The sequence below is a fragment of the Eschrichtius robustus genome, chromosome 2, assembly GCF_028021215.1.
Source record: "Eschrichtius robustus isolate mEscRob2 chromosome 2, mEscRob2.pri, whole genome shotgun sequence".
In the NCBI taxonomy this organism is placed as follows: Eukaryota; Metazoa; Chordata; class Mammalia; order Artiodactyla; family Eschrichtiidae; genus Eschrichtius; species Eschrichtius robustus.
This window is the reverse complement of record NC_090825.1, coordinates 165,791,616-165,809,076: the sequence shown is the minus strand read 5'-3', so window position 1 is coordinate 165,809,076 and position 17,461 is coordinate 165,791,616. Positions and strand designations below refer to the sequence as shown.

The window sequence follows — 17,461 nt, the reverse complement described above, 5'->3', positions numbered from 1 at the left end:
TCCTGTGGGCCAAGCGCCCCCACCCGAAGAGGGTCCTGTTCCTTGCACCTGGGCTGCCGCTCTAACTCAAGCCTCAGTCCCACAACCCTGGGGCATGCTTACTCCTGGCCCCTACCCCCTGGATCGAAACCTGGCTTCTTTGTCTCCACTTCTTGGGGGTAAGCATCTAGAGGGCAAGGTCTGCACTCTCCCCTTGGGCGTTTAGTGTGAGGATGAGTAGAATGAGAACGCTCAATGAACGAGGGGTGAGAAGAACAAGTCTAAGGTGGGACCTGCCATTTCTGAGGTGCTGAGGGACCCTTGGGAGAGAAAGCCAGCAGGGGGAGCTCTAGGAGGACGTGAGATGGGACAGGGGGCACTGCACTCACCTGTGCTGGTCTGTGCCTTCTGCAACTTCAGAAACTGCTGCAAGAAGCTGCCGTCATTGGCAAACTTGTTGGAAACATTAGAGTTGTGTGCGTTTGCAATTCTAGACCCAAGACAGAGGACAGACAGGGTAAGCCTTGAGAAGAGGGGAGGGAGCACGCCTTGTCGGCCTCAGTCCCACCCCCACCCCTGTGTTCTCACCTAAGGGGACCCAAAACAGGCCCCCAAAGATGCCAGGGAACAACTGAGTGCACAGAGCAGTCTTCAGAGTAGTAAGATGGAACAATCTTGTTCTAGTGAAAGCAATCCCATCTGTGCTGGTGTTCTCTCTACCCGCATGTTGACCTTCCAGGTCCAAAGGGCCTCCCCAAGAAGATGGCTCAGAAGCACCTGCCATACTTTTTGTTAACAAATCATCTGGGCTATCACTGATTCTTACGTCTGTTTTCCCAGCTAGACTGTAGAGTTCTCAAAGGCGGGGCCTGTGTCTGTACCTGCGTGTGACCGCAGTTCCATGCCTGGGTCAGCCAGCGCTTCTGTGGGTTTCACATGTGCAGAGGAAAATACCCAAAGCAATTTCTTGGTGGGAGAATCATAGGGGAATTTTATATTTTTATTACTTTCTCTTTTTGAAAAGAGTATGTTTTATTTTGAAAAAAGAAAAATTTATTTTTAACGAACACAAAAGCAAACCCAGGGGCCTAAGTGTTTAATTCAAATTCATTTTTCCTTATCATAAAAGTGATAGAGGCTCATTATGAGCAAATGGGAACATGGAAAAAAACAGAAATACAGAAAGCAAGGAGAAAACGCTAAAAAAGTCTCCTCACCTCACAAGTGCCACAATTAATACTTTGATATACTTCTTTGATTTGCCCCTTAGATTAGAAATAGAGGAAATAAGGCTGTGATCATAGCATATATTCTACTTCTTTCATCTTTTCCTACAGCATACTATCTTGCTCTAACCTCAGAAACTCCTCGTATGTGCTGCTTTTAGGGGCACATCCATCATACAGACACACCCAATAACTGCTCAGGGAGCCCACAGGTCTGAACTTTTTCCTTTAAAGTAAAGTTTAATCCTCCTAGAAATCCGTTCTAATGAAGTAAAAGTGGAAAAAAACCTAAGTAGTCAACAAGGGGCACTGGTTAAATAAATTACGAGACATCCATAAGGCAGATGGAGTGGCCCTGAAAAGTTAAAGTGTTATAAATAAAGCAACCAAGCACAACGTTAAATGAAAAACAAAAAGGCACGATGTAAAACAGTATCTACAGGGTGCTCCTACTTATGTAAAAATATATTTGACTGAAAAATTGTTACAAAAATCCATCAAAATGCAACCAGCACTTGCCTCTGGGTTGCAGGGTTACAACTGATTTTATTTCTTCCTCATTTTCTTCTCCTCTACTTCCCAGGTTTTCTACCACATATATGAATTATCTTTAAAGTTAAAAAACAAAAGAGAGAGAGAAGGCAGTAAAAGTTATTTTATATGAAAGAGAAAGTTCTGCTGATAACCAGCCTTGGCATTAAACAAGCAGGGCCTTCTAGTGACCCTGGCCCTGTCCTCATGCTGTGTGCACCTCCCTCAGGAGGGACAGAAAGAAGGCAGGGACAATGAAGGACAAGAAAATACTTCGGGGGGTAATTCCCTGGTGGTCCAGTGGTTAGGACTCTGCACTTTCACTGCCAAGGGCCCGGGTTCAATCCCTGGTCAGGGAATTAAGACCCCGCAAGCCACACGGTGTGGCCAAAAAAACCCCCCCAGAAAACACTTTGGGTCAACAGCATGTCAGCACACGAATCCCACTTGAAAACCACCCATAACAAACGGCAGGGGCTTTCCTGGTGGCACAGTGGTTAAGAATCCGCTTGCCAATGCAGGGGTCATGGGTTCGAGCCCTGGTCCGGGAAGATCCCACATGCCATGGAGCAACGAAGCCCATGCGCCACAACTACTGAGCCTGCGCTCTGGAGTCCGCGAGCCACAACTACTGAAGCCCGTGTGCCACAACTACTGAAGCCTGCACGCCTGGAGCCTATGCTCCGCAACAAGAGAAGCCACCACAATAAGAAGCCCTCGGCAACTAGAGAGAGCCCACGCACAGCCACGGAAGACCCAACGCAGCCAATAAATAAATAAATAAATAAATAAATAAATAAATAAATAAATAAAATCTATTAAAAAAATGGCAAGGGTTATCACACAGCTGTTAAATGATGGCTTTTGATGAACAGATAAACAAAACATGGTCCATCCACACAATGGAATATTATTCAGCCAACAAAAAAAGGAATGAAGTACTGACACATGCTACAAAGTGATGAACCTTGAAAACATCATGTCCAGTGAAAAGAGCCAGACACAAAAGGCCGCGTATTACATGAAATATCTAGAATAGGTAAATCCACACAGACAGAAAGTAGATTAGTTGTTGTCAGGGGCTGAGGGAAGAGGGAATGGGGAGTGATTGCTAATGGGCATGGGGTTTCTTTCTGGAGTGACAAAATGTTCTGGAATTAGTGATAATAGTTGCACAATGCTATGAATATACTGAAAATCACTAGATTGTACAGTTTTAAAAGTCAATTTTATGGCATGTAAGTCATATCTTAATATGAATAAATAAAACTTTAAAACTGTGACGGTTCTAAAGAGTTGTAACGCACGGGTTGGGGGGAAGCTTTTCCTTTAAAAAGTGGGGGGTGGGGTGGGAAAGCAACATATGAAATTGACCACAATTTAGTGAAACAAAGCAATGACATGGGAAGGGAATATATCAAAATGGTTCTCTTGAGGCAACCTGAATGTTTCTTATTTCTGCAGCACGAAATTCTAAGGTGTTCTAAGCTTTTACAATGGGGAAAACAACCTTATTTTCAAAGCTACCTGTACTCTGCACCCACCCACCTGATGTTCCTTTTTGGCTGCCTGATCCTGGCGCTGAGATCCAGCAGCCTCCAGGGGGTCCTCTTGGAAGCAGTCCTACAGGCCTTTCCCATCTTTGTGCAAGTCCTTCCATAACCCCAGGGGTGACAGCCCACAAGCCCACCCACAGATCACTCAACATCTAGTCCCCATGTTCCTGAACACCTTGGAGGTTCCAACAAGAATAAAGTCTAAGTCCCGCCCTCAAGGAGAAGCCACGGACTCTTAGAAAAGGTGGGAGCTGGAACAGAGCCCTAGTGGAGGGCTAACATGCTCCACACTTCAGACCGCAGAGGAAGGGGCTTGTCTCTCTCAATCTCCAGCCTGAAATTCTTGGATCTTGTCACCCTGATCACACCACCCCTGCTCAAAACTCTTGGGTGCCCTCAGAGTTTCTCAGGACAGTCAGGAGGAAACCCTCTCTCCTGGCTCAGAAACAGCCCCTTTGGTGCAGCAGCTTGAGCTGCCTGACACACAGGGGCTCGCCTCCCTTCTGCCCTTTGCAGTCCTTTCCTGCTTCCTCAAAGGGCTGGCTCTGCCTGGGGCCTTCAGAATGCAGAGCCTCTTCTGCATCCCTATGGCAGCTGCTGCATCTGGGAGCACACTGCCTCATGTTACCTACCAGAGCTCTAGGGGTATAACTGGGACTCCCCCTCACAAGTAGACTGTCAGCCCCATAAAGGCAGAGATGGAATCTGGGTTTTTGCTCCGTGCAGTATTCTTGGCCCCTGGCCCACAACTGGTCAGCAGTAAATAACCACTGAGTGAAAGAGTTGGCAGCCATCCTCTGGGCTCCCATACACCCCTTGTTTCTGTCCTGCCACACAGCCTCCTGAAAGTGCACCTGCGTTCCTCCTTGCACCATCAGGCTGTGGCTAGATGCAGAAACATCTCGACTACTCTCGCAAGCAAAACCCTCTGTTGGTGACCCTCGAAGACCCTAATCCAGCCTCAGGGTAGACTTACTCGCCAGGATGCCGGGGCTGAGGGCTGGCCACCTGATTCTGCTTGGCTTTCTGCTCCATCTTGGCTTCAATTTCCCGTTTCTTCTGAGCAATGAGCTCCTCCTGGTGAAGGATGTTCATGTTCATTTTTCCAGACTTGGGAGGAGCAACCCCAAACCACCGGTTAGCCTTTCCTGAGGAGTGAAAAGAAGTACATCAGAAATCACCTTTGCTCCAAAAACACGCCCAGTGGCTGCTATGGGAGCAGCCCAGATGCTGCCGCCTGCAGCAACTGACATTCAGATTGACATTCACACGTCTGTTCCTTCATTTATTTAGCAAACATTTACTGAGTTATGCACCAGATGCTGTACTTGGTGCTAATCAAGACAGAAGGGCCCTCTGCCCACATGGGATTCACCTCTGGCTGAGGAGACAAAAGACTTGTAACAAAAAAGTAGTTGCAAAATCATGATAAGAGCTCTCTGCTGGAAACAAAAAAAAAGATGAGAAGGCATAACAGAGGACCACCTGTACAGCTAGGGCAGCCAGAAAATAACCATTAAAAAAGGGGACATTTAAGCTAAAACCAGAAAGATAAAGAGGTGGCTTCCTGAAAAGCCACATGGGGAGTGATCTGGGCAGAGTAAGAAGCAGGGGTCCCATGTGGTCAGAGCAGGTGGTTCCAGGGGTGGGGCTAGCGGGGGTAGGGCAAGATAGGGAGTCTGAGTTTTACTTAAAGGATTTTAGGAAGTGACAGGGGAGTATTAAGCTGATAAGATCCAACTGGTATTTTTATTTTTAAGATCATTCTGTCTACTGATTGGACAGAGTGCATAGGCAGCAAGGAGACCAACGAGGAGGCTTACTGGCTCCAAGCAAAAGATGATGGTGTCTTCAGACAAGGATGGTAGCTGTGGAGATGGAGAAGACACCTCGAACGTTCCCCATGGGACTCAAAATAAAATCCAAATTCTGAAAGCCGATTTTCAAGACCCTGCCAGAGATGGCTCCCCTCCCCACTTCCACTTCATCCCTGACATTCTTCAAAATGATAAGCTCTCAAGGCCTTTGCACTTGCTGTCCCCCTCTGCATAGAAGGCTCTGCCTTCCAGGCCTTCCAATAGTTGGCATCTTCTCATCTCAAATATCTTCTAGTCAAAAAGGCTTTCCTTGACCACCCAATATCAGCAACCTGCACCTCCACTCTCTCGTATCATTATAACTCACTCTCTGTAAATATTTCCTTTTTTGTGCATTGTGATGCCCCAGTAGAAAGTAGCCTTCAGGAAGGCATGGCCCCGTTTTGGTTACCACTACATCCTCAGCAACTAGCACTGTGCCTAGCACACAATGAATATTTCCTCAATGCATCCCAGTCTGGGGGGGTGCTGGCGCTGGGAGGGGGAAGAATAAGGCTTGTGGTAAAGTAGGGGCTCTAAAGACCCAGGAAAATGTGTACAGGGAGGCCGAGTGCAGTTCGGAAAAACAGCTTTTCCAGAAAGCGGGATACAGGCCAGTCAGGAGCTGCCACGAAGAGAGAGGCACAGGACAGCCCAAGGTTGCCACTGGCTCGGGGAGCGGAGCTCAGAGCAGCCCTGAAGGCGGTTATTTCGGAAAGCAGGCGCAGGGCAGATCCCGGTGGCCGCCTTTAATTAAAGCCTGCCGGTCCTCAGCAAACCAACGGAGGGGGGGGGGCGGGGGCGGGGTAACTGGGTCTGGGGTCTCGGGAGACGGGGGTGGTGCAGAAGCCGCCTCTTCCAGCCACCGGGAGGCTGAGGCTAAGGGCCGGCGGGTTGAGGCAGGCCCGACGGTAGGGCGAAGCAAGGACGCGTAGCCCGAAGACCCAGGCAGACGCTTACGGAGAGGCGGGGGCTGTTACCTGCAACATCCCGATTGTCCATCTTGAGACTCATCCAATCCCACAATGCTCCGGAGCCACCGGGGGCGGAGGGGGGGGGGGGGGCGAGGGGCGCTTGTTATAGTACGCATGGCCTGATGGGAGATGTAGTCCGCGTCGGCAAGCCACGCCCTGCCACTGCTTGGACATCTGGGGTCTTCACCCCAGGAATGCAAACCTCAGCCCATCGGAAATCTCCGGTCACAGTCCCGCGGACCAGAGGGTGTCGCCTTTTCTCAGACCTTCCCGGAGCCGCGGCCACTCCAAATACAAACTACATATTCCAGGATGCTTTGTACTGCAGCTCTCGCGAGAAACGCGAGGCGCTCCCGGCCCCGCCCCGCGCGCCTGCTTCCGCCTCCTTGTGGCGGCAGCTTGTTGTTGTGGAGGCCAAAATGGCGGCTCAGGCTGCGGCGGCGGCTCAGGCGGCGGCGGCCCAGGCAGCGCAGGCCGAGGCGGCTGAGTCGTGGTACCTGGCGCTCCTGGGCTTTGCCGAACACTTCCGCACTTCCAGCCCGCCCAAAATCCGCCTGTGTGTGCACTGCTTGCAGGCCGTGTTCCCCTTCAAGCCGCCGCAGCGCATTGAGGCCCGAACACACCTGCAGCTCGGCTCCGTGCTCTACCACCACACCAAGAACAGCGAGCAGGCGCGCAGCCACCTGGAGAAGGCGGTGAGCGCGGGCCGGGCCGCGAGGGTGGAGGCGCGGGCTCTTTTCCGAGCTTGGGCTGACGGGTCGCGACCCTGGCGGGCGGGGGCCGCCGGCGCCGGTCCTCCGGGACCTGGGGCGTGACTTCCGCACCAGCAGCAAGACCCCGAAGACGTGAGCCTCTCGGGACCCGAGGGAACTCGCCCCGTACCGTACTTAATGTTTCTGGTGACAGGCAGAGGCCTAGGACTCCGCTCCGGGTACTCCGAGAGTTGCCTCTTTCAGGAGCAACAGGGTCTCCAAATTCTTCAGGTTTGCAGCAAGATGTCACCTTTTGGCATCTCTGGGGATGCCCCCAGATCGGCCAGTGAGTCCTGCAGCTTCTAGCTCCTCAGGGCTTAGCCCCGGGAGCATCAGCCTGAACGCTCCCTTCTTAAATGACTCGGGCATAGGGGAGTGTCCAGGCATCCCTTAAGAATCTGAAGTTCGGTTTCTGAGGAAATCTCGGAAGGCATCCTCTCCCAGAACACGGAAGTCTGAGAAGGGTCTGGAGGGTACTGTGCCCCCATCAGTGATGAGGGGAGTCATAGGTGAGAGGCAGAGGCCCAGAGCCTGGAGGCAGTCGTTTGAGGTCCTGTAAAAGGCAGAACTGGGGCGGGGGGTGGGGGGTGTCTGGATTCCAGGGCTCAGGGCTCCTGCTTTCTCCGTATCTACCTGTGACTTCTCTTCCTCCCACCATCCACTCATCCATCCCCTTCAGAGGGCAGGCCCTATCTTCCCATGTTGACCTGTGGGATCTTGGTGCCTCAAAGAATGTGGGAAAGTGGCCATCATTCTGCCCCTTCTGGCTGTGCAGTTGTTTCTACGCACAGCAACACTGCGCTCCTGTCATACGGTGTCTCCATTTGCCATTTACCCAGCTTTATTCTGCTTAGAGGAGAGACTTCTTGAATACAATCAATTTCGATTTTAAAAATGTGTTGATCTGAGGTAAATCTGAACCCACCGGTGGCTAGTAACAAATTGCCTTTGGTAGGATAATCAGATCTTTGTTTTGCAGACTGTAAAGAGTTGGAAGGGGGCTTTAGTTCTTTCTTGATCCACTTCCTTGTTTTAGGAGTGAGGCAGTATGGGCCCAGAGAGGTAAAGTGATTTGCCCAAAGCCACACAGCAACATATTAACAAAACTGAGCTCAAACCTAGGCTCAAGGGCTTCCCTGGTGGCGCCGTGGTTAAGAATCCGCCTGCCAATGCAGGGAACACGGGTTCGAGCCCTGGTCCAGGAAGATCCCACATGCTGTGGAGCAACGAAGCCCGTGCGCCACAACTACTGAGCCTGCGCTCTAGAGCTCCCGCACCACAACTACTGAAGCCTGCGCACCTAGAGCCCGTGCTCCGCAACAAGAGAAGCCACTGCAATGAGAAGCCCACGCACCACAATGAAGAGTAGCCCCCTCTCGCCGCAACCAGAGAAAGCCCGCGCGCAGCAACGAAGACCCAACGCAACCAAAAATTTTTAAAAAATAATAATAATAATAAATAAATTTACAACAACAACAAAAAATCTAGGGTCAAGATCGCCAGGGTCCATGCCAAGACCATAAGTCGTGGGGTTTTGTTTTGATTAATTAATTAATTTATTTATTTATGGCTGCGTTGGGCCTTCGTTGGTGTCGCGGTCTTTCTCTAGGTGCAGTGTGCGGGGGCTACTCTTTGTTACGGTGCACGGGCTTCTCATTGCGGTGTCTTCTCTTGTTGCAGAGCACGGGCTCTAGGCGCATGGGCTTCAGTAGTTGTGGCACACGGGCTCAATAGTTGTGGCTCGCAGGCTCTAGAGCGCAGGCTCAGTAGTTGTGGCGCATGGGCTTAGTTGCTCCACAGCATGTGGGATCTTTCCGGACCAGGGCTTGAACCCGCGTCCCCTACATTGGCAGGCAGATTCTTAACCACTGCGCCACCAGGGAAGTCCAAGTCGTTGTTTTTGTGAAGTTCTTTTCTTTTATTCATTCAGCAGATATTTAATCAGCTGACACTGGGTGCCAAGCCCTATTCTAGGTGCTGGGGATCAACAGTGACTAAAGCAGTCCCTGCCCACAGAAGCTTATGTTTTTGTGAGGGAGACAAACAATGAATATATAGTAAAAGGTTACCAGCTATAGAAGAACCATGAAAACCAGGGTGAAGGTTGGAGTTGACAGCTATTTTTAGCAAAGGTAATGAGGGAGTCTCTATTTGTGGGAGTGACATTTGAACAGAGGCCTGAATGAGGTGGGGGAGCAAGCCTTGAGAACCGCTCAAGGTTTCAGGTCAATCCCTAGGAGTGCCTGAGCTGTCGGTGACTGGTTGATATCAGGGTCTCTGCTGAGCAGTGACGAGGCTGAGATCAAATGAAGTGTCAAGCTTCCTTGGGTGTAGGAAGGGTGGAGGCTGTGATTGCCCGGGCCTCACGGCCCAGTGCCTTTAGTGGATGTGCTGGTTCTGAAGCTCTCCTTTCTCTCAGTTAACAAATCCTGCCACCTCCTTTCCCTTGTCTTCAGGCCATTCAGCCTGTTTCTTTTTTCTTTTCTTTTTTTTATTTGAAAAATCGTGGGGTTTTTTAAAAAACTTATTTAATATATTTTTGGCTGCATTGGGTCTTTCTCTAGTTGTGGCACGTGGGCTCAGTAGTTGTGACGTGCGGGCTCTGTTGTTGTGGTGCGTGGGCTCTGTAGTTGTGGCGCACAGGCTCCAGAGCGCATGGGCTCTCTAGCTGTGGTGCACGGGCTCAGTTGCCCCGCAACATGTGGGATCTTAGTTCCCCGACCAGGGATCGAACCCATGTACCCTGCATTGGAAGGCTGATTCTTAACTACTAGACCACCAGGGAAGTCCCCCAACACCATTTATTGAAGAGGCTGTCTTTTCCCCATTATGTATTCTTGCCTCTTTTGTTGTAGATTAATCGGCTGTATATAAGTATGGGTTTATTTCTGGGCTGTCTATTCTCCTCCATTGATCTATGTGTCTGTTTTTGTGCCATTACCATACTGTTTTTATTGCTGTAGGTTTGTAGCATAGTTTGAAATCAGGGAGCATGATACCTCCAGCTTTGTTATTTTTTCTTAAGATTGCTTTGGCTACTCAGGGTCCTTTGTGTTTTCATAAAATTTTTAGAATTATTTGTTCTAGTTCTGTGAAAAATACCATTGGTATTTTGAGAGGGATTGCATTGGATCTGCAGATTGCCTTGTGTAGGTTGGTCATTTTAACAATATTAATTCTCCCAATCCATGAGCACAGTATAGCTTCCATTCATTTCTGTAGTCTTCATTTTCTTTCGTTGATGTCTTAGAGTTTTCAGAGTATAAGACTTTTACTTCCTTGGTTAGATTTATTCTTAGCTACTTTATTTTTTTTGATACAGTTGTAAATGGGATTGTTTTCTTAATTTCTTTTTCTGATACTTCGTTATTAGTGTATGGAAACACAACAGATTTCTGTATATTAATTTTATATCCTGCAACTTTACTGAATTCATTTATAAGTTATATTTTTTGGTGACATTTCTAGGATTTTCTGTATATGGTATCATGTCATGTGCAAACAGTGACAGTTTTACTTTTTCCTTTCCATTTAGCCTGTTTCTAGCAGTGTTTCATAGTCACTGTATATATATATTTTTTATAAACTTATTTAATTATCTTTGGCTGCGTTGGGTCTTCATTGCTGTACGCAGGCTTTCTCTAGTTGTGGTGAGCGGGCGCTCCTCTTCATTGCAGTGCACGGGCTTCTTATTACAGTGGCTTCTCTTGTTGCAGAGCATGGGCTCTCGGTACATGGGCTTCAATAGCTGTGGCCCATGGACTTAGTTGCTCTGCAGCATGTGGGATCTTCCCAGACCAGGGCTCGAACCTGTGTCCCCTGCATTGGCAGGTGGATTCTTAACCACTGCGCCACCAGGGAAGTCCAGTCACTGTGTATATTGTCCTTATCATATTTTGCCCACTCAGTGCTGTCAAGGAGAAGCAGCCATGCCTCAGATTGCTTCCTTGTAGCTGCTTGGCTTTTGGACCCATAATTTAAATCCTTATCATTGTGGAGAGTTTTCCCTCGATTTTACAGAACCCTAAATCTTGTGGGGTCTTCCATAGAGCCACAGGGTACCCTCCGTAGGTCGCACTGTCGTTACACCTGGAAATACCTTTCTTTCTGTCAGGTGCATCCCCACATGAAAATTTGTTCAGATTTCAGTTGAAGTGCCATTCTCTGTAATGTTTTCCTTCTTTTGTTGTTTCTCATCTCCTTTTGTGTTGCAATGCAAGCATGCTTTTTTTAAACTTCATTCTTTATTAGTTGTGCATTTTTTCCAAATCAGGGAGCTGTCAACTTTTATTCTTTCCTTTCCTTTCCTTTCATTCTTTACTAGGTAAAGAATCATATAAGTGCTATAGGTAAAACTTTTAATTGACCTCTGAATTTAGTATTACATTCATCTTCCTTAACTATTATTTTCATCATCTTTTGCTTTTCCTATGAGAGACCGTAACCTCGTTTGTAATCCCTTTTTTTATATATAAGGGTAGATTATTATTTCTGTTTCCTCAACTGTATTTGTAAGCTTTCCAGAAGGAATGTGTAATATACTCACCCATCTGCTTCATCAGTTCGTTTGTTAAGGGTTCCCATCAGAGGGATGGAGGGTATTTCTCCCTTTCCTCAGCAGCTTTATCCAAGTTGCAGCCATTGGTCTCTCAGTCGTACCTGCCTCTGCAGGCCTTCGGAGTACCTGCTGGCTGCCTCATTCCCTGGATCTATTCAGCAGGTCCTGTAACTATTACGGTACATGACAAGACACTTCACCAGAGAGCCTTCTCTTTTTGCTTATGGTTTTGGCAGGGATGTGGATGTATCTACAGAATTCTTTTTTTTTTTTTAATTTATTTATTTTTCATTGTGTCAGGTCTTCATTGCTACACACGGGCTTTCTCTAGTTGCGGCGAGCGGGGGCTACTCTTGTTGCGGTGCAAGGGCTTCTCACTGCAGTGGCTTGTCTTGTGGAGCACAGGCTCTAGGCACGCGGGCTTCAGTAGTTGTGGCTCGCAGGCTCAGTAGTTGTGGCGCATGGGCTTAGTTGCTCCACAGCATGTGGGATCTTCCCGGACCAGGACTCGAGCCCGTGTCCCCTGCATTGGCAGGCAGATTCTTAATCACTGCACCACCAGGGAAGTCCCCTCAACAGAATTCTTGACTCCTTTGTGACTCTGACTAAATCATTCATGATTATAAGGAATGTCGCTTTACATAGAAATCTCTTGGCTAGATACTTTGTGAAGCTATTTCTACAGGTTTTGTCAGATTGTGTTCTTTTTCATTTCATTTTTGCATTGTTGTCTTTCCTCTTGCTACATACTATTCCTGTGTAAATTTTCAGTCTTCTTTTATATTTTACTGTTTTTCAAACAGTTCCATATCAGTCATTTGTGCTTCCACTGTGGAACTGAGAATCTTTATATCTGTACTTAGATGTGTATTTATTTCCCCCTTAACTTTCTTAATTTATCTGGAAAGTGCATCATCATCCTTAGATTTTGCTGATTTGAAAGCCACAGAGGAATAAATGCTACTTCTCTGGAATGGATTGTTCGTTATTTGGTATAATCCAGGCAGTCATTCTTTGGACAGTGGTCTTTTGTGACTGCAGCATCTGTGTTGATGCCATGTTTGCTTTCTCTGTGTGTTTGCAATGGGGCTACTTTTTAGTGGTTGTTCGTCTGACTTAGAAAGCAGCTCCAAACTGCCAGTCAGACACTCCTTAATGGTGCTTGCAGGTTTAGCCCGAGAGTCTATGGCTACCTTCCCAGCAAGTGATTAAAAGCTTCCCTTTCTTATTTTAAGGTCTGAAAGGGCTCAATTCTGGGCCTTTCATCATCAGGCACAGATGGAGCACATCTTTCATCCTTTAGGATCAAGGCTGTGTCCTGGTAAATTCCATGCTACATCAGCTGGGAGCAGAACCTGGTACAGAAGCTGCATTTGCAGAACTTGGTGTTAAGCATTTTCATGGAAGAGTATCTGTGCTTCCTCCTGTTTGCAGTTCCATTTTCTTCACTCATTCTCTGAGTCTCATCTGACTTCAGGAAGTAAAATGTGTTTAGGAACCTTTACTTCATGATTCTTCCAACTTGCCCCCTGTCTCCCCTGCAACCCCTACTTCTTCCGGTTCCTGCCTGAGAATTATTACAGTATTCTTGGTGCCTTCCACATGCCAGGCCCTGCGTTCATGGTTCTTGGAGCACTGTCTCTTTGGATCCTCACCAGACCCACTAGGTAGAGAGCACTTCCGACTTGCCGATGACAGTACTGACCGGGCTGCTTGTAGCCATGGTCACATGGCAGAGAGAGGCAAGGCTGGCTCCTGAATGTTGTGCTTCCACCCCAGAGGAGTTGCAGTTGATAACTATTTCTACACATTTTGGTGACTTAAAAAAACCTGATTTTTAAGAAAAAGTTACCTTGGTTATGAGGTACAAGAAGGCTTGAAACACTCAGCCCTGAACTGAATGCCCTAGGAATGAGAAGTGTGCTGATCCCAGCCCTTCCACCCCTCAGGGTGCGTGCTAGCCCTGTGGTGACCCTTGCTTTTCCTGAGAACCCCAAGGTGACCCCAGAGGCTTCTGGTAGGGTCATCCACACCTCTGCCTCACACCTGCAGGCTTCCTGGCAGTGACGGGACTCTCACTTTGGCTGCTTTCCCATGACAGGAAGAAGACATAAAAGCTGTATTTTAATGTTACAAAGTGAAACATAGGTTGAGGTAGCAACCTTGGGTAATTTGTGAGATGGACGTATTTTCTAATATCTAGATTTCTGATTATGAATTTATGTTGCAAGTGTTAAAAAAGGTACAAAAGCCAAGTGATTTGATTGGCTTCTGACTGACAATCCTGGGGAAGTGACTGGCTCACCTTGACATGGAGCTAGTCCTACAGCTTCAGAAATGGGTCATCTCGGGGACGGCTCAGGGGTCACTGACACTGATGCCTGAGCAAGAAACAGTGACGTTTAAAGACAAAGAGATGTCTGATGCCACTTAGGAATTAGAATTTTGTGTTTAAAAGGCATAAGCCTGGGCTTCCCTGGTGGCGCAGTGGTTGAGAATCCGCCTGCCAATGTAGGGGACACAGGTTCTATCCCTGGTCCGGGAAGATTGCACATGCCACAGAGCAACTAAGCCCGTGCACCACAACTACTGAGCCTGCGCTGTAGAGCCCGTGAGCCACAACTACTGAGCCCACGTGCTGCAACTGTTGAAGCCCGAGCGCCTAGAGTCCGTGCTCTGCAACAAGAGAAACCCCCACAATAAGAAGCCCACACACCACAACGAAGAGTAGCCCCCACTTGCTGCAACTAGAGAAAGCCCGCGTGCAGCAACGAAGACCCAGTGCAGCCAAAAAAAAAAAAAAAAAAAAAGGCATAAGCCTCAGTTCTGTGGCCATTTGTGCATGAGGAAGCCCTCATTTCCTTGTGATGATAGATAAAGTCATCATTCGTGCAACAAATGTTTCCTTAGAGCCTCCCGTGTGTCAACCCATTCTAGGCACTGGGGACACAGAATCATGATGAGGCACATTATGGGGCTTTATCCAACATCCCCAATTTGTGTGTGTGTTGGGGGGTGGTGGCCCACAGTGCATGCATGAGAGAATGGTGGCAGGTCATGGCTCTGGGAAATGGATGCTAAGGACCACTAGGATCCAGCTCCTCCAGGAGCTGGAGTGTTGCTAACTCCCATGTGGGTCCACACCTCAAACTTTGTCCTCTGGCCCCTAGAGCAGCACTCCTGACAGCCTTTCACACTGACAGACAAGGCCTTCCAGAAGGTTTGAGTCTTAAAACTTTGGACATGTTACTTTCCAGCTCTCCCCGTAGTCACTAAAGGCCCCAGGGGGATGTGATGCTCTTTCTCCAGCCCTCAGGTCAGAAAACAGAGAGAACTGTCAGAGACAGAAACTGATCATTAACAGACACATCTGACTTACAGAAAAGAGATGTCAGTGGGGTCCAGCCCAAATGTCTACTGAATAGATGTTAACCACACAAAAGCCCCAAATGAAGAGACATTTGATGGGCCCATGTGGGCCTGGGCCCAGCAGCACAGGCCAAGGCGCTGGAGAAGTCGGCATAGTGGGGCCCTCCCCTGGCAGTAGGCAACTGGCTGTGTCCCCTCACAGTCTGCCCACCATGGACATACTTCTGTGGACTGTCCTCACGTGAATTTGGAGTATGCCTTGTGCAGTGGGGAGAGCATCCCTGGGCCACAGACTCATAAGGAAGGCTTCTTCGCCCCACTGGAGGAGTTTCGCCTCTTGTTACCCTCTTCACCTCTGTTGGGGGGCAGTGACACACAGATGTACTGTGGCATCATTTACGCCAGGTCCTGAGGCATGGCCAAGCTTGACTTGGAAACTCAGCTGTAGGTGATGGGTTTACTGAGCCCACTCCGCCTTGGCTACCAGGCTGGGTTGTTGAGAGCAAGCCACACGGCGCTCCGAGTGGAAGACAAATGCTTCTCATGTGTGTCTTTATCCACCCTGTACTCTCTCTAAAGGGCTCCCCTTGAGTATGGAGGCCTTGCCTGAGATATGTCTTGTATGTGGAGATTAAGTCATGGAACTACAGAATCTCGAGGTTGGAGCAGGTCTTAGCATGTCCCTAACCCAGCTTTTTAGTCACAGAGTTTCCTACACGGTGTCTTGTCCCTCCTCCCAGTTGGTGGCCTTCAGGAGTGTCTCTTGCTCGACTGCCCTTCCCAGTGAGGAGGAGTAGAAAGCAGGCCCCTACTTCTGTGTTTACCAGCTTCGTGACATCACACGAGGCTGGAGCTAGGCCTGTCCCCACTGTCCATGTAGATGGTCTTCAGCCAAGGAGCCTCACTTGGGGCCACACTCCTGGCAGCAGGCACTGGCCCTGTCCCTTTTGGGACCCTCAGCTCCTCCTGACCCTGTTGCAGGGGGGCCTTGGGAGGGGACACCCGGGCTGACTGCAGAGTGCCTTTTGCCTGGGCTCTATGTGCACGTGCACTTGTATGTGTGTGTGACAGACACAGGAGCCTGGTGGCTCTCCATGTTCCCTCTTTCTCTCTGTTCTATCCCTCTCCTCTACTCCCATAGCTCCCCCTCCTGGCCCACCTGTGTCTCTCAGGCAGCTGGTCTCCAGACCAGCTCCAAGTCTTCCCCAGCCTCTTTGGTGACTTCCTTGGCCACCACTCAGCCCCAGAGACATCTCGAGCTCCAAGGCTGTCCCGCTGGCGTCACTGGCCTTTCTCCCTGGCGGCCAACAGACCCATGGGCCTTCAGCCTCTGGCTCCTCTTTCTCCTCCCCCTCCCTCTGCATCCTTTGCTGCATCTAAGATGCTCTTAAAACTTGGATCTGATTAGGTGCTTTTGTTTTATGCCTCTGACTGGGTCAGGCTCCAGGGGTGACATCAGGGCATTCTTACCCACAGTCACATGAGTGGCACAGAGACCAAATGCACCTTCCAGCCTCACCTCCCTGGCCCTCTGCTCTTCTTTGCCTGGAGCACCTCCTCTTCCTTCTTTGCCTGTCCCTGTAGGTATGGCCACCCATACCTACATCCTCATCCTTCAAGGCCCAGCCCCAGACACCCCAACCCCCACCACCTCCACATGCGCGTGCATACACACATACCACACACACACACACACACACACACACACACACACACACACACACACACACACACACACACACACACACACCACACCCTGTTCTCCCACAGAGCATGGCAAGTAAGAGTCTTCTGTTGGGCTCTGGATCTGCCTTCCAGCAACCACTGAGGCTCTGAGAATGTTTGCAGGACGAGTGGGTCAGCAGGAACAGCGTCAGGTATATGCTTGAGTCCTTGATGGTCTGACAGACTTGTGGTCAGTGTGGTGGACTGTCCTGGGACCTCACCGCCTCCTGTTGGAATGTGAAACTCCAGGGCACAGTTAAGGCCAAGTGGGAGCATGTCGTTGTCTGAACCACGTCCCAGCCTGTGTACTAGCAGAGAGGGATGGTGAGCTCAGAACTCAGAATCATCCCTGCTTCCCCTGGCCAGGTGCTGCCCACACCAGTCCTTCCTGGAGTACTCTTCCCTCCCCTCTGAGGCTAACTTTGCTCATTTCCAAACATCTTTTAAATGTCACTTCTCCAGGAAGGACTGACACCCACAGACCTACTCTCTAATTGTAATTAATTCCTCATGTCATGATTTGCTATTGGCTTACTACAGTGAATGGCATGTGGTGGCCCCTCTGTGCTCCTTCCCCTTGTGAAGCATTGCTGCTGTAGTGGGAGAGGGCTCCAGTTCTGACTCAGGAGCCTGGCAGGACGGGAAGCCCGTGAGTGGGGGAGCAAGTTCATGTTCCCTTTCCCCCAGACACGCCCTGGTTGCTGGATTAGAGGAAAAGCAAGCCCACCCTCTTAGGCTGAGCAGGCCATCTTCCCACTTAACTGAACACCTGCAGCCTTTGGTGATAAGACAACCTGTGTAAACCCCAAAGTGGAGCCAGTTAAGCATGTGCAAAGTGTATGGCTGAGAATTAATCCTTTTTTCTTTCTCTTTCAGTGGTTGATATCACAGCAAGTATCCTTTTCTTGGTACTGTTCCCTTTAAGGAAAACTCTT

The 17,461-nt window shown here is 49.1% G+C and overlaps 2 protein-coding genes across 4 annotated transcripts in view; one reads left to right on the top strand and one right to left on the bottom strand.

The window, feature by feature from the left end:
- SUGP1 (SURP and G-patch domain containing 1) overlaps positions 1–6,207 on the bottom strand; it is a 29,345-nt gene extending 23,138 nt beyond the window's left edge. Inside the window, exons 1-3 of one of the 2 annotated variants that reach the window (XM_068536656.1) lie at positions 6,129–6,207; positions 4,269–4,440; positions 369–469 (exon numbers count right to left, since the gene is read on the bottom strand). In XM_068536656.1, coding sequence (XP_068392757.1) covers positions 369–469; positions 4,269–4,440; positions 6,129–6,162 — 307 coding nt within the window. In that variant the 5' untranslated portion in view covers positions 6,163–6,207. The remainder of the gene's footprint in view (positions 1–368; positions 470–4,268; positions 4,441–6,128) is intronic. The other variant, XM_068536657.1, reaches the window with a different exon arrangement.
- A 318-nt stretch (positions 6,208–6,525) lies between these two features.
- The window catches only part of MAU2 (MAU2 sister chromatid cohesion factor), a 30,905-nt gene continuing 19,969 nt past the window's right edge, over positions 6,526–17,461 (top strand). For both annotated transcript variants that reach the window (XM_068536655.1, XM_068536654.1), the window contains exons 1-2: positions 6,526–6,817; positions 17,403–17,420. In XM_068536655.1, coding sequence (XP_068392756.1) covers positions 6,542–6,817; positions 17,403–17,420 — 294 coding nt within the window. In that variant the 5' untranslated portion in view covers positions 6,526–6,541. The remainder of the gene's footprint in view (positions 6,818–17,402; positions 17,421–17,461) is intronic.